Source organism: Schistocerca gregaria, chromosome 1 (assembly GCF_023897955.1).
Source record: "Schistocerca gregaria isolate iqSchGreg1 chromosome 1, iqSchGreg1.2, whole genome shotgun sequence".
In the NCBI taxonomy this organism is placed as follows: Eukaryota; Metazoa; Arthropoda; class Insecta; order Orthoptera; family Acrididae; genus Schistocerca; species Schistocerca gregaria.
This window is the reverse complement of record NC_064920.1, coordinates 448,850,543-448,873,602: the sequence shown is the minus strand read 5'-3', so window position 1 is coordinate 448,873,602 and position 23,060 is coordinate 448,850,543. Positions and strand designations below refer to the sequence as shown.

General features: G+C 40.4%; 1 protein-coding gene across 3 annotated transcripts in view; it reads right to left on the bottom strand.

The window, feature by feature from the left end:
* Positions 1-1,696: 1,696 nt before the first annotated feature.
* The window catches only part of LOC126352187 (tudor domain-containing protein 7-like), a 203,383-nt gene continuing 182,019 nt past the window's right edge, over positions 1,697-23,060 (bottom strand). For all 3 annotated transcript variants that reach the window (XM_050002669.1, XM_050002668.1, XM_050002667.1), the window contains 2 exons: positions 7,444-7,595; positions 1,697-7,238 (listed from right to left, as the gene is read on the bottom strand). In XM_050002669.1, coding sequence (XP_049858626.1) covers positions 7,003-7,238; positions 7,444-7,595 — 388 coding nt within the window. In that variant the 3' untranslated portion in view covers positions 1,697-7,002. The remainder of the gene's footprint in view (positions 7,239-7,443; positions 7,596-23,060) is intronic.

The window sequence follows — 23,060 nt, the reverse complement described above, 5'->3', positions numbered from 1 at the left end:
CGACGCTTCATCCAGTCCCAAACATGCTCAATGGGGGACAGATCCGGAGATCTTGCTGGCCAGGGTAGTTGACTTACACCTTCTAGAGCACGTTGGGTGGCACGATATACATGCGGACGTGCATTGTCCTGTTGGAACAGCAAGTTCCCTTGCCGGTCTAGGAATGGTAGAACGATGGGTTCGATGACGGTTTGGATGTACCGTGCACTATTCAGTGTCCCCTCGACGATCACCAGAGGTGTACGGCCAGTGTAGGAGATCGCTCCCCACACCATGATGCCGGGTGTTGGCCCTGTGTGCCTCTGTCGTATGCAGTCCTGATTGTGGCGCTCACCTGCACGGCGCCAAACACGCATACGACCATCATTGGCACCAAGGCAGAAGCGACTCTCATCGCTGAAGACGACTGGAGGAGGACTGCATGATGTTGGGGCGTGAGCGGAAGACGGCCTAACGGTGTGCAGGACCGTAGCCCAGCTTCATGGAGACGATTGCGAATGGTCCTCGCCGATACCCCAGGAGCAACAGTGTCCCTAATTTGCTGGGAAGTGGCAGTGCGGTCCCCTACGGCACTGCGTAGGATCCTACGGTCTTGGCGTGCATCCGTGCGTCACTGCGGTCCGGTCCCAGGTCGACGGGCACGTGCACCTTCCGCCGACCACTGGCGACAACATCGATGTACTGTGGAGACCTCACGCCCCACGTGTTGAGCAATTCGGCGGTACGTCTACTCGGCCTCCCGCATGCCCACTATACGCCCTCGCTCAAAGTCCGTCAACTGCACATACGGTTCACGTCCACGCTGTCGCGGCATGCTACCAGTGTTAAAGACTGCGATGGAGCTCCGTATGCCACAGCAAACTGGCTGACACTGACGGCGGCGGTGCACAAATGCTGCGCAGCTAGCGCCATTCGACGGCCAACACCGCGGTTCCTGGTGTGTCCGCTGTGCCGTGCGTGTGATCATTGCTTGTACAGCCCTCTCGCAGTGTCTGGAGCAAGTATGGTGGGTCTGACACACCGGTGTCAATGTGTTCTTTTTTCCATTTCCAGGAGTGTATTACAGTAGATAAATATAATGAAATTCACATTCACAAAAATCCCAAATGGATAAATAATGATATAAATAAAAAATGAGATCACATGAAAAAGTTCATATGCTGATTACAATGCTGTGACAAATGAATACAAATTAAAACATTACATTTCAACCAACTAATTTAATCAGAATATTGATCAAGATTTTAAGCACCTGACAAGATTCAAAGCAGTAACCTGCATGTGAGGCCCTCACCTTAGGCATCACGCTAAGCAACCAGTCTACAGTACCGTATGTTTTAAAACTATTGAGTGCCAAGTGAAATACTGTTTTTCCCTCATCATTTTCTTGCAAGGAAGGGCTCACCTGGGAGAATGGGTGCAGAGTTTGATACCCGGAACCTTAACCTACATCACCATACAGTTGATTCAAAAAGTTGATCCCACCACTGGAGGTATCTCCTTGTTAGGCTTCAAATTTGATACTCTCTCTCTCTCTCTCTCTCTCTCTCTCTCTCTCTCTCTCTCACTCACACACACACACACACACACACACACACACACACACACACACACACACAGTTTTTATCTGTTACTAAGAAGCTAGATCACAGTAACTTATGGAACTTCAAAGACAAAAATTAAATGATTAATTGCATTCTGATTGTAACAATTCATTTAATTTATTCATTTTTACACAATTTGTTTTAACCAGTCTTATGAAAATAAACTTTGAACTACTGTGTAATTAAACAATATTAAAGTCAGAAAGACTACTACTTCACAGCAATGAAGGGCCAAAATTAAATTTCACAACACAAATTATGGTAATGACATTTCTTCCTGTTTACAACTTAAACTTTACATCTTTTACAGGCACGTTTAATTGTAACTTTATCAGATAACAATAAAACAACAAGGAAGCTCTTATACGTATTGCATTCATTATCTTACATAAAAACCTATATTTTTGTTCTTTTTCTTCTTTTTTTCAGTTTTAGTTGTTTCAGACAATTGTTCAGTTTAGATTTGGAGTTACACTCAAGTCATTTTTTTATGCCTCCATTTGCGAAATTAAACCCAAAGGGTCACATACAACATAAAACTGATTGCATCTGCACATTACAAAAGCTCATATAGAACTGTGCCAATATCATAATTATCTGACAATAAACCAAAACTGCAAGCCTTGACTTCAGAGGTACAGGCGACAAAATGATTAATAACTAGAAAGACTACTCTCTCCAGACAGAATACTCTAAGAATCTACTCGATTATCATCCACCGAAGTAGTATATGACTATAATAGGGAGTGGATGTACCAACTACCACTGTAAGCGATAAAAGTTAGTCAAATTAGGAAATAACTTATGAACAATGCAGCTGGATAGTGCTTCATTGCAGCCGAACTATAGACGTGTACTGGTGGTACACCATTAAGACAAAAGATAAATAATGTCCATAGCTTTCAGAAAAAAGTAAAAAGGAGATAAAAGGTAATACATGGTCAAAAGAAAGATAGGAGCAGTACTGGAAAAAAAGGTTACAATATTACAAAGTTAATTCTTTTCTCATGTAGGTATTCAAGCAGATTAGGATGTGGTACAGTTTTACTAGAGCGAAAATCTTAATAAACAAGGGTCTATTGCTCATAAGGAAAAAAATGATTAGCCAAATAATTATTGATTAGTTACAATTTTAATGAACGTTGGGACCTGGCCATGCTTAGAGGAAACAATTATCTGTTACATTCCATGCAGTATTCCCTGTGCCAATTTAATCTGCTGCACAGCAATTACACAAAAAAGAAGCACGAGGGAGAAATTCTGGAAGCTCTAATAAGGACTAATGTCTGCTTATTTCTCTGTATGTCCCCTCCACATTTACTGGAGCCCTAATGCATACTATCCTTATTCTTCACAATGTGTGTATTACGTTGTACTCACCACTGATAACTCTTGAACACAGTAAACTATAGTCCTAGCCCCAGCAAATTTTCTTGCCTACAAATGAAGACTAATTAAACAAACAATTTTTTATGAGTAATTGGAGTATTTAAACAGAGGCACTGTCTGGGCTCTTCTTCCTTGTAATTCTTAAGGAAACTTTAGGTGGATCAGAAAATGCAACATGGTGATATCTACAGATTAGTCAGTGTTGCTCATTCTTGAGAGAAATTACATTTTATGTGCAATTCAGTGTGGGGAATACATCGACACATACATGTCTTGAAATGTAATATTCCATGTGTCATGAGATAAACAGCTGCATGAGGTTGAACCACAGTTTTCAAATAAAAAAATTTAAGATGAATGTTTAAGTGCATTGACAGAGCAGGTAGAAAAGGGTTGGGAATGCAATAAATGGCTATTATGTAATCTGAGTGAGTATGAAATGTACTCAAGTTTTAACACTTGACTTTTATTTTTCCTGAGTGCTGGAGAAAGATAGAAAGATGCAATTTGTTTTTAAACGTGCAAGCACTCATGAATGTGTGACAGAGATGGCAGTTTCAAACACATACAGAAATCTAGCAGCAGTAGCTAGAGTGAGGACTGTTTTTGACACTTAAAATGGCAAAAAGTGTTCTCCAGGTGGGTGCCATGACTGCTGATCGATGTTCACAAGTTCGTGCACACGGTATGTTGCAGGCAAAGTTGATGCTTTAGGGCAGCATGAATGGGACTTCCTTTTTATTTATTGTGACAATGGACGAGACAGGGACTCAATTTTCCAGTCGTTACCCCAGACCCCTAAAGAAGTATTCGCAATGGCCATGGAGTTATGGTATCAACCTGAAAAATTTGTATAGCTGCAGGGAGATTATGTCAAGAAGTGACAAGTTTTCGTGCAATTAGATTTAGAGGGGGGAAAAATGGAAATGTTATAACTTGATTGCACCTGAAAATTTGTATGGGAACCAAATTCATTTATTTATTTTTTAATTAAAAAGACAACAGCAAGAAAAACTGATTGCTTGAGCTTGAATTGATTCTGGAGTGTCAGATAAAAATGAATGGTACACTATATTATTTTGTGCAGTTACTGTAAAACCACACGTTTTAAGTTCACCTCGATCTTCATCAAAGATGGCACAATGATAAATGTATACTAAAAACAATAATATGTGTGACGCAATTGGCTTCAGAAAATAAAATATGTAAAAATATGTATGTCAACAATATACTTTATTTAAAAATAGTATCTTAAAGCTACAAAAAAATGTTACCCAACATATGCTAAAAGATATGAAGGCAAACAGCTAACACAGAACTTAAAAGTTACATTTCCAATACATAATAATAATAATATAAAGCTTAACAGAACACCCTTGCACTTAGGAACAATCAATGGTAGTCAATGATAAGTATCTCTAATTAACAAAAATAAATAGTATAGTGGAATACAAAAATTTCAAAACATTCACTAGCATAGGTCCATGAACAACATAATAAATATGATATTCATTATGTTACTTTTGATGAACACATAAATATACTTTATGTAGAAGTTCTCGTAAAAAATGCAATATATGAAACAAAATGGCAAGCATTTGTTTAACAGGAACAGCCCCCGCAGGCAGAAGACTGAAGATGTCCATAAGACTAAAAATTGTATAGATGGACACCAACATACACATGACAAAGAACATTTTTTAATGAAGACATAATTAAAAAGCAATGTTCTCCCTCAACCCTGTCTACATACTTCGATGTTCATTTATTCAAAGCTACAACTTACACTTACGAAAGAACTGTATAAACCTATCCTGTTTTAAAAAATCTCTCTGTAAGAGGGTTACATTTGCTGAAACCTGATCGACTCCAGTTTAGCTTCCACATCACTGATCATCTGTTCTGAGTGGTGTTAGTACAGAATCAGAAATATGCAACATTATTCAAACCACTACTCAACTACACATTTTATTTTTCCATATTGTAAAAGCAAGACTTGGTAACAGATTTGGCTTACAAGTCTTGTCCTACGACCAACATATCAACATTATACTGCCACTCAAAATGCTTTGAAAATGCAATCCAAATTAGGAGAGCTACGTAAATGACAATATCGTTCGTATGTGGGGGAATCTTACAATAATAGAAAACCGGCAAGGTAACTGCTAAACCATACAGAATTTTTACTACATATTGTATCTCTTGTGTGTTTATTTTTGTTCCTTCCGTGAATTCTCCATTCACAGAATGTCTATTGGTACATAAAGTACAAATTGCAGCAAACGTTAAATCTCATTTTAACCTACATTTTACGAATATCTAATACTTTGGTACAAGTAAATACAAAATATCACATTTCATTACCTAGAGACAGAAAACAATTGTTTAACAGCTCATATGACTCAAATAAAACACAGTAGAAATATAATTCACAAATGAAAGATAAAAAGTCAAGGAAATATAAAATGTTTTTGACTCACAATAAGTGTAAATCACGATCAGGTTCTCAAGAAACAGTAATGTTTTCCTGGACAATCCACATAAACAAAATAAAATTGGGATTTACAAAATAATTATTTTTCCACGAGCTAAAATCAAAATGAGTATAAATTTTCTAGCTACTATAAAGGCAAAGCATGCCTCAGTATTTCCCAAGAGCATTCACAAGTAGAATAGAGATTTGAGTGAATGAATAGAAGACAACCTTAAATAAACGGAACAACGAAGAGCCTGAAAGTAAGCAGGACAACAGCAGTGTGCTACTGGTGGAAAGAGAAATTCCTAATTAGTAAGCCGTTCTGTCAGTTCCACAGTATAAAGGATTCCATGTGGGGGGGGGGGGGGGGGGGGGATAAGAAGAAGAAGAAGAAGAAGAAGAAGAAGGATATATGTACTACCAATTTAACAATCCTAGTAAACCTTATGGACTCAGTCAAAAGCTTCAGTTTGCCATTAGCTTCTCCCATACAAACTGAAGAAAGTTCCACGTTAATAAAATTTCGCTATTTGGTACTTATATGGAAGACCCAAATTGATAAAAGTTTTAATGTGCTGTATAGCTGGAGCATTTTAATGTCTTACATCTGATACTATAACTAGGAGATATGCGGCAGCCAACTCAATATAAAATATTGGTTCGTTGTTCCATAAACGACAGAAATCGAGCAATTAAAATAAATAAATAAATGTATTTATGAAATAGGTTGTGTGTGATAATGATAAACACATGAAAATAATGTCAGTTAAGGTGCCTTCTAGTCATCCTTGGTAGTGACCAATGCCCTGGATTTGCTGTTTTCAATTTCTACTTTGCACTAACTGAATTCTATTTTTCCCCCAACAAGGAATGTAACATGTCGGCTGCATTAAAATTATGGGTGGCTCATATCTAATTTTGTTACTTTTCCCTAGCTTTACCTTTCTGTTGTTTAATGTGCTCTGTTTCACAATAATTCATAATTTTCACTGTTCACTTGTACATCCACACTTAGCTGGTTTAATTCTTATTTCACACTTGACCAGTTATTCACTTGTTTTAAATGTAACATTTTGAAACAATTAACATTCCAAACAAGGAAAAGATTTGCAAACAGGACAAAATTCAGTTATGACAAAGTGTTTAATAAAGAAATAAAGATTCAAGCAAAACACAGAATGCTTTGATCTTTCTGAAACTCCTTCCAACCTTCAATATTTCAGTAAAAATGGAAACACGAAGTCAAATGATATATTCCACACAAACTGGTCATAACCATATAACATATACTGAAAACAGGTTAAACAGGAAATAAAGTTTTACATTCTCATTACAGAAATAATAAATAACTACGCACTTCATTACAATCCATATTTACCATAACAAGTAAACATAAATAATGGAAGTTTTGTGAGCAACATTATTTTCAGTCAGAATCTGCAGTTCAAGTATTATATGTCAACCACTGATATAAATACTAACTGCATCCTAATGCAAGTTCTGAGCAACATAGACATAAATTGGAATGCATATTTAAAGATGCTCCTTGGAAACAAGTACGGCACGGTTCTGATTTACAAGCAAATCATCAATACAAAAATCTTTTTCTCCTGACGTATCTATTAACTTTAACCCCAGAACAGTATCATGAGGATTTACAATATCTGGACCTGTATCCAAAACCAAAGATGGAAACTGTTTCTCCACCACCAAGCTCTGGAACAACAGACAGTCCTCCACGGACCAGTCTCCATGAATTGGTTTTACAGCTGGAAAAAAAAAAAAAAAAAAAAAAAAAAAAAAAAAAAAAAAAAAAAAAAAAAAAAAAAAAGGTAAATGAGCAACAAATCAAAGGAGAAATCGCATTTCTATACATCGTAGTCAATGAAGATCACCTACTGCACCAAATATAATAATTTTATAACTTTACATGTTATACAGTTCAAATAACATGAAACCTGTTGAAATACTAACCACATAATTTTGCCTTTATTGCTTGATGTGGCAGAGTCTTAAATTCATCTGCCAGCAGTCTGAACTTTTCACGGGAGAGGACTGAGACATCACCATAGTCGCAAAAGTACACAGAAATTACTGAATCGCTCATAACGCTTATGACTTTGCCTCTGAAAACAAATACATACAGAAATATATATTTATTTATTTATTTAATCTTACATGCATTTTAATGAAATCAAAACAAATCTTTTATGCAACATTTCAATTATCACTGCTACCAAAGTATGTGAACCACACATCAAAATATGTGAGCCATACATAAATGTATCACTTATGAGATAGGCAAGGCAAACATTGTTATGAATACACTATCAAAATGGGATGAGTTTAAATATGCTGTCAATTACTACAGGTGGTTGAAAAGTATCATGGGTTTAGGAGGAGATGTGGAAAACACACGCGCACGCCTGTGTTACAGTAAGAATAAAGATAAATAGATGAGAGGAGAAGATGGAAAGAGAGAAGAAGAGGAGGAGGAGGAGGAGGAGGAGGAGGAGGAGGAGGAGGAGACTGACAATGGACTGTGAGAGGACAGAGAATGACGAGGAAGAGGAAATGGGCTAATAGAAGACTGAAATAAATACATACAGACATGGCTGGTATTCAGCTAGTACAAATACAAAAACATTACTACTCACTGATTTTGCTTTATTTATGAAATAACTTCATGCATTACACTTCTCAATTTCCAAGGATAATAACATAATACTAACAAGGAGAGGCCCCCAGCAGGGGAAGTTATTTTTTGAAACCATCTACATGGCGATGTCAGTTAAAATCCTAGATAACACAAACTGCAGGCATATACCTTGATTGGCCCTTGTTTGTGGGTAACCAAAGAAAAGGGTTTTGAAATTTTATATGACACTCACCAGCATTAAAATAGTAATATTGTATAGACTATTTGCATGGGGTAATGGATAGGTTAAGGCCTTCACATGCAGGTTATGGGCTTGACTCTTATTAGGTGCTTTACTTTTTTTTAATTTTTAAATCATTACTGAAATGACTTTGATTATAATTTTCTTCAATTAAATTGGTTTAAATGTATTTTTTTTTACTTCTATTCCTCTGTCACATAATTTTAATAATATTATGATTTTTTTATTTGTTCTCTTTTTTCTTTATATCTTTATTTCCCCAAACAGAACTTTTGTGAATACGAATTTCATTATATTTCTCTATTACAATATTTACACTTTTTAAAATGCCAATGCATGGATAAAAAACAAAAGATTAAATAATCTATCTGTACTGACTGTGCGATGGGTCAAAAATGCATTTTTCATTACAAGATGTGCATTTCTTTTTGGATGGTAAGTGCCAAATGAACATTTAACACATCGCCCAAATTTCTGCTGCACTATGGGCAAGATATGCAGACAAAGATTTAAATGAAGAAAGGGATTATAACTAAAATCTCATTCAAACAAAATGAGGGATAGGATGATGAATCAAGAGAAATTAAACATAAATTAATACAGAGAATTAATTTAAAAAAATCATGTGCCGAAAGATTTCCCATGGAAAAAGGAGGACACAAAGAAAAAGGAGAGCGAATGACTAAGTTGATACGATGATTAAGATGATGTAACAAAGGAACAGAAATGGAAGACTACATAATTGAATAAAATTTATGATTGAAGTAATTTCAATAAAAATTGAAAATTAAAAAATTTAAAGTACATGACTGGATTCGAACACAGGACCGTCAACATAAGAAGCATTACCCTATCCATTACACCCCACAACCCGTCAGTTTGATACTACTTTTAAAAAGCTACTGAGCGTTACATAAAATTCTGATTTTTCTTTCTTTGTCAATTACTCGCAAATGAGGGCCCACCATGGTGAATGGCTACACACAGTGTAACAATATTATGAGACAGAAAGTTGCTGCTCACCATATAGGGGAGATGCTGAGTCACAGATAGGCACAACAACAAAACTTTCACAATTAACTAATTTTTCTTCTTTTTGTTGTGTCTATCTGTGACTCAGCATCTTCACTATATGGTAAGTAGCAACTCTCCTCCTTGTAATAATGTTACTTTCCATCCTGGATTTTACATTACAGTGAACATTGTTTCAAATAGATGAACCCAGTGCTGGGGACCTCTCCTTGTAAGTGGTGATTTTTGTTTAATCTTTCAGGGTACACCTATATTAACATATTCTGTAACCCAGTTATACACTACTCCGATACCTGTTGTCATAAGCAATTTATTTGTGGAAGCGGATAAAAGAACCTAAATCCTTCGAATTAGAATTAGCTGCAAGACTACGACAAAGCTCTACGTAACATCAAAGGATACTGATGATGACATGGTTCAAAAACCAAGCTTCTCTGGCAGTAAAACAAGACTTATTTGGAACATAGTAAAGAATGAGAAAAGTTACACGACTAAGGAAAATGATGAAATGCTGCACACTTTACCTTCAGTGGAAGATCACTACCTACATAACATTTCGTAATCTGACTTTAAACATACATGCATGTAATGTACAAAGGGGAAAGGTTATAAAAAGTGTATAAAAATCTTGGCTGATGTACTTCAAATTTCTACATGGCCCCCTAATGAACATTAAGGCAAATGGAAACATTATTACCAAACATCTGGAAAAGTAACTGACCAATTTACTTCAAATTTCTAAATGCAGATGAAACAATGAAGAAAATTAATGAAAAATTACATGCCTGGCAAACAAAACATTTTATGGTAAACTGACTGTAATTCATATTGCAAGAATAAAATACAGTATCGGTACCCAACTTGGAGATAGTACCAACAGACATCACTCTATTCCAGGACAACTGAAATCTCCAGAATTTGACAGAAACATGATTGCAAAGTCCTATTTATTGATAAGTTGTGATTGTTGCATTTGACATATTCTACAGTTATTTTATTATTGAAATCCATACAAAAGATAAGGCAGATCATGTATAAAGAACCAACGAAGGTCAGTGGATTGTGGGCCAATCAAAAGATCGAACAAAACCCGAGATTTCCCGAACTGTGACAAACTCTTTGAACAATCTGAGTCATGCTCAAACACAGCCCTAATTGAAATAGTGAAAAGTGAGCTGAAACAATAGAAGATTAATTCAGCAAAAACATAGTGAGATACTTATTGCAGATTGTAATAACAGATGTTACTATGTGTTTCAACAAGGCACAGGGCAATGTCAGGCCCTGCAGCTAATGATGGAATAAAACAGCAAAGGGTCCCTCTAAGACCCAACAGTTCAGCAACACCCTTGGCACCACCCACGTATCTCTGTTGGGCACTTCTACGGAGACAGCCATCAATGATTCCTAGATGCTGGCTTGATAGCCAGGGGGGCATGCCCACAATATACTTTTAGAAGAGGTGTAAGTCCTGTTGCACTCTAACTGTGGTTTTCAACTGCAAAATGTGTGGTGAACAACAGCTCAAGGGAAGGAGTGGTTTTATTGGAGCTCTTTATGCCACCCTGAGGCCTTTGTGTGGCAATACTGAACAGCGATGTGTCTCAAATGTTAACCTCACCTACCCAAAAGAAAATGGCGCAATTTCAAAGCTGGGCATCGCGGTACTGACCTCCAGTGCAGAGGCATCAAAAGAAGGGGTGAAATGTGTGTAAGAAGGGGTGTAATGACATGTCCACAGTGGTACTTAGGCAGAATTATGGTGAAATACAGTACCAAAGTGACATCATTAACTCACTTTACACCTCATATGAACTTCTGGGCTCAGGCCTTTTATCACATGTGTCGACGCCTTGCTGTATGAAGTGTGAACGAGCCCAAGGGTGATGTCACAGAGTGCCTTGCTTTTGCATCGTTAAAGAGAAAGACTGTAGACACCTTGAGTTAAATTTCACATTCCTACGTTGCAGTGGGAGACAAATAAGGGGTTTTGAAAATGTAACCCTTTAACTGTGTTGCACAGTATAGTTTGTGTCATGATCACATTCTCTAGTTGGTTGTATGTGTTTCCAACACGGACACAGCTATTACATTTTTAAATTGTGTAACTGCAATAGTAGTTTCTTCAATTGTGTTGGTATTCTTCTATCATTGTGTGTGAACCAATGTTCTCCATAAATTACTGGCACAGTCAAACAACCTTGTGATTCCCTGAGCATAAGAGAGATTCAAAGTATCTCAAAAAGCAAACAAATGGTTCTTCTCAGAACTTGTAGTAATTGTAGTCTTAAGTCCAAATACAGGTTCTGATGGAGCTCTCCATGCTACTCTATCCTGTACAAGCCTCTTCATCTCTGTATAACTGCTGCAACCTGCATCCTTTTGAATATGCTTATTATACCCATCTCTTTGTCTCACTCTACAATTTTTACTGCCCCACACTTCCTTCCAATACTGAACTGTTGATCCCTTGATGTCTCACAACGTACCTATCAACTGATCCCTTCTTTTAGAAGGGTTGCCACAAGTTTCCCCAATTGAAATTCCCTGATATTTCCCTCTTTTCCAGACAAGTTCTAATATTTTTCCTGCCAAATTTTGAGACTGATTAATTGGGAGGGTTTATGAGACCAAACGGCGAAGTCATCAGTCCCATGACTTCAAAGTTACTCACAGAAGAAAGAGGGTCCATTAAAAGTAGATAGGTCGTCAGGGAAATTAAACTATAAAACAAGGAAGTTAGAACACACATAGTATAAGGCATAAAACGTTAGAACAAATCTAAAAATTGGATAAAAAAGTGTTCTTTCCACAGGGCAGTGGTTAAGGAGTCAGAGACCAAGAAAACATGAACAGAGGCCCCAACCACAACTACTCTGTCCCTGCTCCAGGAGTAAAGCAAAGCCTTATATCTGGAAATAACCATTTTCATGGAGGAAACTGAGGACCAGTTCAACAATCCATGAACTGTCTGCTATTATTAAAATTAAGGAAGACCACACTTAGCACAAAGGGTCAAAAGTAGGGGACATTCCTCCAATATGTGGGATCCAGCCTGTCTGGCTCCACAACCATACTAAGGGGGTGGTTTGTTACACAGGAGGAAACAATGGGTGGGCTTGGTATGACCAATGCATAGATGGCATAAAATAGTGGCCTCCTTCCGATAGGAGTAGAAGGAGGAAGCACCCAAGCGCAGCAGTCTCCTTGATTGTGCAGAGTTTATTGCTGAGAGCTGTAGTGCACCAGATGTCATTCCACTTTTGGGCAAAGACAGATTTGACATAGATCTGCATGTCGGCAGCTGGAGTCGTGAAACAGAATGGAGGGTGAGTATGAGCTTCTCTAACCAAACAGTCAGCCAGTTCATTCCCTGGGATACCCGTATGACTTGGAACCCAGAGAAAGAAAACTGAGCAGGCACCACAGCCAAGGGAGGTGAGAAGGTCATAGATAGCAGAGACCAAAGGATGAGAGAAGCAGGCTGCTCACTGGGTCGATACATATTAAAACACTGTGGAGAGAGGCCTGAGTGTAAAAATGGAGGGCCCTGGTAACGGCTCACAACTTTGCTGTGAACACACTACATGATTCTGGCATAAATTGTGTTCTAAGCCAGTAAGTGGTGTTAAAACTTATCCCGCTTTATCTATTGTCTAGTGTAGAAGGTGATATCACCGATAGAATTTGGAAGACCATAGGGGTGGGGTCCGAGACTTTAGGACCCTGGAGTAGGTCGGTCCTAATCTGTGGTCTAGGCACCATCCAAGGGGGGTTTGAGAGGAGAGACGTGGGGCACATTTCAGAGAGTAGAGATGGATAAAGGAAAGTGAGACACATTCCAACCGGTAATCCCACCTGTGGATGGTGATCACGAGGGAGATATCCCTTACTTGTAAAGAGGACAGGGCACATGGGATGGTCTAGGCATCTGCGAATGGCGATTGCATAAGAGACTAGGAGTTGGCTTCATCGTATTTGTAGAATGGGAATCGCCGCTTCTGAGAGGAGTCTGTCAATGGAATTATAACCAGACACACCCCACAACGGTGAATGGGATCAAGTATTTTCAAAGTGGAAGGAGCCACTAAGCCGTAAACATGATTCCCAAATTCTAGTCTGGACAAGATCAGAGTGTACGGTAAAGATGGAGAAAAGTAGCATGGTCTGCAGCCTAAGATGTGTGGGACAGGAGGCGGAGAGCATTAAGCTTCCGCATGCACGTAGTCTTCAGGTGGTGAATGTGTGGCAACCACATCAGCTTTCTATCAAAAAGAAGGCCCAAGAAACAAGACTGTGCTGCAACATCAAAGAGCTGGTTGCCTGAGTAAAGTTCTGGATTGGGGTGCACTCTGGGTCAATGACAAAAACGCATACTCCCCATTTTAGAAGAAGAAAATTGCAAGCCATGGGAGACAGCCAACACAGAGGTACGTTGGATGGCACCGTCGGATGCATTATGTGGGTCAAAGACCACGACAAGGTGCCGACGGTTAGTAAAAGCCTGTTGGATTGCAGTTTCCAATCTGAGTAAATGGTTACTTGGAGATCATCATTCCCAGAAGCCACACTGATACGGGGACAAAAGGCCCCGAGATTTGAGTACCCAACATAACTAGAAGCTAATCATCTTCTCATGCAGTTTACAAAGTACATTCATCAGGCTAATTGGAAGTTAGCTCTTGAGAGATGTTGGGTTCTTCCCGGGCTTAAGGATAGGGATAACTACACTGTCTCACCATTGTGAGGGGAAGGCACCCTAAAGCAAAATGCAGTTGGATACCCTGAGTAGACAGTGCCTCTGTGTAGTGTCCAAATGTTGGATCATCTGGTTGTGGATGGAATCCATGCCGTATGAAGAGGTAAAAGCCTGCTATAAATTCCATTCAATGAAGAGTTCATTATAGGGTTCAGCTTGGTGAGGGTTGAAACAGAGGGGGGAGGTCTGTTCATTTCTGTTTGTGGTGGAGAAAGGTAGCAGGATACGAAGAGGATGCCGATGCTGTTCCAAAGTGTGTCACGATGTGTTCGGCAAGGACCAATGGATCAGTAGACAGAGCATCTTGTAGGATAACAACCCGGACAGTTGACTGTCACTGGCGACCCAGACGTTTACAGAGCTTGGACCATCCTGCGATGAAGAGCCATACATCTCCAAGGAGGAAACATAGCACTCCCAGCATTCCTTTTTACTACGCTTAATAAGGTAATGAGCCTTAGCATGGCGACACTTAAAAGCAAGGAGGCTGGTCTGTGAAGGATGTCATTTAAATCGCTGCAGTGCCCATCGGCTGTCCTGAACAGCGACTGCTATATCCTTGGTCCATCACGGTACTGGTCTACGATGAGGGTGACCTGTGGGTAGAAGGACAGCAGTGCCAGCAGCATGAAGAATAGTGCCAGAGATGCCCTGCATGACTGCTTCAATGATACTCAGGAGAGATGTGTCAAAGTGCACAGCAGACGTATATAAATACCAACTGGCACTGTGGAATGCCCAATGTGGGGGCTTGTCTGCCTGGCGGCAAAGTCACTGAGCAGACACAAATCAAAGTCTGTAGTAAGTTGGTCAAACAGAAGACTCCTAACAGATGAAGTTGCACTCCCCCACAAAGGGTGGTGTGCATTGAAGTCCTCAAGGAGACAATACAGGGGCCGGAGTTGCTGTAGTAAGGTACAGAATGTCTTCCCTGGCTGAGGAGGAGTAGCAGGAGGAGTTCCTGGAGGGGAAGGAATGGGAGGCAGCGAGGGTGAAGAAACGAAAGAGGGAAAGGATGGGGGTAAGGGGGAGAGGTGAGGAGGGGCAGATGTAACTGAGGCAAAGGTAGAAGGGAAATTTACAGGGTGAAGCACGAAAAACTTCTTCCGGGCCTTAAAGTAGCTAGAATGGTCAATGATATTTATTTCCTGAATTCTTTTTTCCTTCATGTACACTGGACACACTGGTGAATGGGGAGAATGACCAGAGCAGTATGCCCTGTTAGGTGGTGGGTGGCAACAGCTCCCCACATTAAGTGGCATTGCATCATGAGGACGTGTGGCCAAACTTGAGGCAATGGATGCAACACATGGCAAGTGGTATGCATGGTTTCATGTCGCATCTGTACATCATTACCTCGACCTTCTCGGGCAAGGTATGCCCCTGAAATGCTATGATGAAAGCATCACGGTTTACACAATGGACCTTAAGATCTTTCTGGACACCCCAGACAAAATGAACGCTACATCATTCCAGATTAGCTTGAAGTTCATCGACTTTGAGGAGAAGGACATTATGGAAAATTACATCCTGTGTCATACTGAGTGGCTTGTGGGGAGCAATAGTCATGGGGATGTCTGCCAAATTGTCGCAGGAACAGAGGGAGGCTAACTGGCAGAAGTTGTCTTTATAAAGAGAGCCAGATCTCGTCGTGCTTAATGGCTCAACTTTACCGAACTAGTCCTCAATATGATCCACAAAGAACAGAGGTTTGGTGGCAGCAAAAGTCTCCCTGTCAGTCCTGATACAGACCAGGAACCATGGAAAGGGTTTCATCCCAAGCCGGCAGGCCTGGCCCTCCTCTCAGGGTGTATTCAACCAAGGAGGGTAAGGCCGGGAAGGCAGAAACAGGAACTGATACAGAACTGTGTTGAGGAAGAGACACGGCTGCAGTAGAGTGGCCAGAGTTTAACACATTTCATGTGCAAATGTCCATCCTGGTACCACCCAGTCCAAACGGGGGCTCACTTTGTGGGTGACACACAGCCACAGCAATGGCTGTCTGGCAGGACAGTCATTGCCAGAAGTTTCGATGCCCCGAAAAGATGAGCAACCACTCCTAGGCTTGCACAAGGTGTTCACTACGCAGGTGTTAGCAGTGTGATCCCTGTGTTGTCAGAGGGCTCAGCCGGATGGGTACATAACAGCTCCACCACGCGGACTGGCTACTGAGCTGGTGACCTAGCAAGGAGGCCAAAGGGGTTTGTCGGGGAGGGAGGGGAAGGGGAAGGGGAAGGGGAATGGGGAAGGGGAAGGGGAATGTGGATGGGGAAGGGTAGGGTGAGGAGGAGAGGGAGAGGAACCCACCCATCTGGCTCACACTACAGATTCCAAAATTGGAGATGGGGATCAAATCCCTGAGGGAGACAAAAAAAGAAAAGCCAAAAAGAAGGCGGAAAAGCAACCAACCAAAACTGCAAGACAAAGCGAAGTCATGAGGACAGCCGGGCTGACATGCGGAAGAACACCAAGAGAAGGAAAGAAAAGAGCAAAGGGAAAGGAAGGAGGACAGGCAAGGAGAAGGTAGGGGAAGGTACAGCAGCCTGGAAAAGAATACAGGCTGCAATAGCTCAGGGACCCATGCGCGCCACACACGTACCCACAAAAGAGCTGTGGGCCCCCTGGGGGAAGAAATTTTGGGATCTCAAGGGTAAGTAATGACCTATATTGACCAAAAAAAGTAAGGACTTCTGTATTTATAATCATATCAGTAGAAATATTAAGTACTAACATCAACATCTTTTGCAATGAACTGTTTTTAGATGGAGAAAGCGAGCCATATGGTATGTGTGTTTAATTAAGATCACTGATGTTATTTTATTTGAACAAAACAAAACAAATTTTGTGACAGAAGTACGCATTTCATTGGAGTCACATGACAGATTTAAAATACCTTCACTGATTTCAGAAATAACATGAGAAAAAGTAGGTATCTTGAAAGAAGTGTATAAGGCAGGGAACAGTTGTGTAAACCAATACTATAGGTGACTCTCAATAAAATGTTGATTCCACTATGTTTGTTATCATTGGTTATTACCCACTGTGTTATGTCTACTATTTTACAGGTACTGTGTGTTTTTCTTTCAAGAAATACTTGAGTACACTGCATACTAACTGCCAGTGTCTGCCATAATTATCTTCCTCTTAGCATCTATATTTTCTAATCTATAAACTACTTTCGAGGTGTCAAAATGTACTAAAATAAATAAAAAGTGTATAAAATGGGACACTGTACAATGTACAATGCAATTGCGATGAAATGTTGAAATTCCTGAAATCCATTGCCTGTGGCCTCTGGCCTGTCAAAGAGCACTGCAGTCCTGAATCCATGGATAAACCACGAAAATCTGCCACATTACACCACACACACAAAAAGACCTGGCCTGCACAGACTGGTGAGACTAGATCCGATGTGCAGGGCCTAGACCTTAGTGGGAAATGAGTGGCTTCAGATTGGCAAGCTGTATACATTAGAGATGCCCACAGAAATGGCCTGCGGTTCTGACCCATCGTGGAAGTCCTCTGGTGTGGCCAGCTATTTACACATCACAGACATGTTGATGAAATGAGACTGCGGTGATCAATCCATGCAACACACAACTTGCTTCAATACTCTGAGAATCAATACTAATGAGGATTGGTAGCAACTCACCATAAAGATGACCACCGAGCTGCAAGACAGGCACACAGAAAAGACAATCACACTCTCCCAACTAAATGTTTGGCCACAGCCTTTGTCAGAAAATGAGAGCATTCACACAGTCCCACAATCACTCAGACACAAGTCATGCACACATGACCACTGTTCTCCAGCCACTGCGTCAACAATATCTGAGAATCAGGTCCAAACAAATCACTCCTCAAGCCTCCCTGTCTCTCGTCGGCAGGTGCTAGGTTAGCAGCAAGAAGTGGTGGCAGCACTGACTACAAGCTGAGGGGAGTGGTAGAAAGGGAAGAAGCAGTAAGAATGGGGGAGTAGGGGATACATGATATATCAGTAAACAAACCATTTCATCTACTGAGACAAAAATAAGATTTTTCCAGTGCTTTTTTCAAACTTCCCTGATTTCCCTGCCCCATTTGAAATTCCCTGATTTCCAGAACTTGTGGCAACCCTGTTTAGTCAAATTGTGCCACAAATTTCTTTTCTCCTCATATCTACTCCATATCTCCTCATTAGCTACGTTTCTATTCGTCTAATTTTCAGCATTCTTCTGTAGCACCATATTCAGAAGTTTATATTCTCTCTTTGTCCAAACCATTTATCACCCATTTTTCACAGCCATACGTGGCTACACTCCAAAACTTATCTCCAGAAAAGACTTCCTAACATTCAAATCAATATTCCTCAAAAAACATTTTCCTCGCCATTGTCAGTCTGCATTTTAAATCCTCACTACTTTGCCCATCGTAAGTTGTTTTACTTCCCAAATAGCACAACTTATCTACTACTTTCAGTGTCTCATTTTCTAATCTAATTCTACCATCTTACTCTATTTAATTTGACTACATTTCATTATCTCTGTTTCACTTTTGTTGACATTTGTCTTATACCCTCCTTTCCAGACAGCACCCATTCTGTTCCACTGCTCTGCAAAGTCCTTTGCTATCTCTGAGAGAACTACAATGTCATTGGCAAACTTCACATCTTTATTTATTCTCCTTGAGCTTTAATTGCTTTTCCAAATTGTTCTTTGTTTCCCTTGACTACTTGCTCAACATACAGACTGAACAACATTGGGCATAGGCTACTACCCTATTTCACTCCCTTCTCAACTATTGCTTCCCTTTCATGACCTTCCAGTCTTGTAACTGCTGTTTGATTTCTGAACAAGTTGTCAACAGCCGTTAGCTCCCTATATTTTACCCCTGCTACCTTCAGAAATTTTGAAAGAGAATGTCCCACTCAATATTGTCAAAAACCTTCTCTAAGCTACAGCTGCTATAAAGATAGGATTGTTTTTCCTTAACTTATTTTGTAAGTAGAAGTGTCAATATGGTCTCGCATTTTCCTACATTTCTCCATCACCCAAACTGATCTTCCCCAAGGTCAGCTAATATCCCTTTTCCCATACTTCTGTAAAGAATTCTTGTTAGTATTTTGCAAACATAACTTATTCCTCTTAGTATTTTGCAACCAGAACTTATTAAACTGATAGTTTGGTAATATTCACACCTGTTAGCATCTGCTTTATTTGGAATTTGAATTATTACATTCATGTACATCTGAGGGTATTTCGCCTGTATCATATTTCTTGCTCACAAAGTTCTCATGGCTGATGCTCTCAAGGATGTCAGTATTTCTGATGAACTGTTGTCTACTCCATAGGTCTTTTTTGTCTTAGGTATTTCAATGCTATGCTCAAATTTTTCTGCAGTATCATATATTTTATCTTCATCTAAGCTCTCTTCCATAACACAGGCCTCAAGTTCATTCCCCTCTATATACTCATTCCCCCCTCTATGTACTCCTTCACCTTCCCCCTTTTTTGGGTAATAGTAGTTTCCCATTTAAGCTCTTGATATTCATACAGCTACTGCTTTTTTCTCCAAAGGTCTCTTTCATTTTCCTACAGACAGTATCTATCTTTCTTCTATTGATAAATGCTTCTGTATACTTACATTTTTCGTCTAGCTATTCCTGGCTAATCACTTTGCACTTCCTATCAATCTGATTTTTCGGACACCGGTATTCCCTTTCGATTGCTGCATTTTTATATTTTCTCCTTTCATCAGTTAAATTCAATATCTCCTGTGATATCCACAGATTTCTACTAGGTCTTGCCTGTTTACCAATTTGACACTCTGTTGCCTTCACTATTTCATCTCTCAAAGCTAACCATTCATCTTCTATTGTATTACTTTCCCCTACCATGGTCAATTGCTGCCTAAAGTTCTCTCTGAACACCACACAACCTTTGGTTTCTTGAATTACTCTATGTGCCACCTCCTTCCTTACCTCACTGCACATTATTCAGTTCATAACCAATTACTTGCGGTCAGAGTCCACATCTGCCTCTGGAAACATCTCACAGTTTAGAATTTGTTTATGAACTCTCTGTCTTAACCTTATATTATCAGTTTGAAACACTCCCGTGTCTTCAGATCTCTTCCACATATACAACATTCTTTCATGATTTTTAAACCAAATGTTAGTGATGATTAAATTATACACTGTGCAATTTACTTATTTAGTAAAATAAATAAGCAGTGTTTCCCTAAAAATCCAATGAAATTTGAAATAAAAGATTGTTGCTGTAGTAGAATATAGAAATTTCCACTTTTTCACATTTGAGATGTATATACAAGGATGCAGTCTGAGGCTTGTTCAGGCAATCTAATTGACTTTCAGGCATTCTTAAAACAAACATCTTGTTACATAAAAGACTTGGGGAGAAACATAACCATTGCTAAATTATTTTATTTTTAATCAATGAGCAGTTGTTCTTATTGGCCAAAATAAATTTTTAGATCAAAATTACTTACTTTTGCGGAACTATAATCTAAAAGATATACATGAACATGAAACAATGTTGTCCAACTGGAGGGAAAAAAAAACCACACACACACACACACACACACACACACACACACACACACACACACAGTTTTGGAAGACCAGTCCCTGACCAGCTCAGTGCTGAAATTTGTTGAACCTTCTGTTGTCAGCATCAAATATTCAAAAAGCACCAGTTCAAAAGGACAGGGAAGAAAATGTTATACAATTACATCAAACCAGAGTGAATAACTACAAAACTGACAGAAGTAACCAAACTGAAGAACCAGTTAGAGTACATTTCTGAATAAACTGAAGAACTCAAAGAAAATTCAGAAAGTTTTACAGATAATTGTGATACAATTGAAAATAGTTTGGGAGACTGTGCACTAGATGAAGAGGAAGAAAGTGAAGAAGCAACCGCTGAAAGTAGTAGTAATATTTTGCTTTCTGACATCTCTCACTGAACTGTTCCTGTTCCAGAAATTCTAATGGTTGAATTTATTAAAATAGGATGTGAAGCATTTCAAAAGAATTATCGAACAATGAGAACTACCGGTGGGAATATCAACAAGGAAAGAAAAGACAGATTGCTACTTACCGTAAAGAAGCCACATTAAGTTGCAGACAGACTTAATTAAAAGTCACTTACAGATAGCTTTCAGAAACAGTCTATCAGTATGAGAGATACACACCATTAATACACCCAAGCAACCACACCTCATGCAGATATGACCACCAACACCAGCAACTCAGGCATCCGAACCTTAATTGGAAAACCTAATACCTACAATTAAAGAAGTGCCTTAGATAAGCTATGTTTGCAGTACACATGATTACTGCTATCTCCCACTCCCACTATCCTCTCACTGGTTTAGTGCAGCCCGCCACAACTGCCTATCTTGGACCAATCTCTTCATCTCCACCTAATTTTCAACATCCTTCTCTAGCACTACATCTCAAATGCTTATTGATGTACCTTCACTCATGACACATACGATTTCAGAGATTGCATGTCCATACAGTTCACAGGCCTGCTTAAAAATGACACCTGGGTCAGCCCCTGGTGTACTCTGGTGAGCCACCAAACAAACAGTACTATTTAAGCAACAAAAAACAAGTGTTCGGCCTATTCTATAACCTGTATTACAGCTGTCCAGTCAATATTCAATTCTATGTACAACCTGTACTACATTGTACACTCCTGGAAATTGAAATAAGAACACCGTGAATTCATTGTCCCAGGAAGGGGAAACTTTATTGACACATTCCTGGGGTCAGATACATCACATGATCACACTGACAGTACCACAGGCCAATACACACAGGCAACAGAGCATGCACAATGTCGGCACTAGTACAGTGTATATCCACCTTTCGCAGCAATGCAGCCTGCTATTCTCCCATGGAGACGATCGTAGAGATGCTGGATGTAGTCCTGTGGAACGGCTTGCCATGCCATTTCCACCTGGCGCCTCAGTTGGGCCAGCGTTCGTGCTGGACGTGAAGACCGCGTGAGACGACGCTTCATCCAGTCCCAAACATGCTCAATGGGGGACAGATCCGGAGATCTTGCTGGCCAGGGTAGTTGACTTACACCTTCTAGAGCACGTTGGGTGGCACGGGATACATGTGGACGTGCACTGTCCTGTTGGAACAGCAAGTTCCCTAGCCAGTCTAGGAATGGTAGAACGATGGGTTCGATGACGGTTTGGATGTACCGTGCACTATTCAGTGTCCCCTCGACGATCACCAGAGGTGTACGGCCAGTGTAGGAGATCGCTCCCCACACCATGATGCCGGGTGTTGGCCCTGTGTGCCTCGGTCGTATGCAGTCCTGATTGTGGCGCTCACCTGCACGGTGCCAAACACGCATACGACCATCATTGGCACCAAGGCAGAAGCGACTCTCATCGCTGAAGACGACACGTCTCCATTCGTCCCTCCATTCACGCCTGTCGCGATACCACTGAAGGCGGGCTGCACGATGTTGGGGCGTGAGCGGAAGACGGCCTAACGGTGTGCGGGACCGTAGCCCAGCTTCATGGAGACGGTTGCGAATGGTCCTCGGCTATACCCCAGGAGCAACAGTGTCCCTAATTTGCTGGGAAGTGGCGGTGCGGTCCCCTACGGCACTGCGTAGGATCCTACGGTTTTGGCGTGCATCCGTGCGTCGCTGCGGTCCGGTCCCAGGTCGACGGGCACGTGCACCTTCCGCCGACCACTGGCGACAACATCGATGTACTGTGGAGACCTCACGCCACACGTGTTGAGCAATTCGGCGGTACGTCCACCCGGCCTCCCGCATGCCCACTATACGCCCTCGCTCAAAGTCCGTCAACTGCACATACGGTTCACGTCCACGCTGTCGCGGCATGCTACCAGTGTTAAAGACTGCGATGGA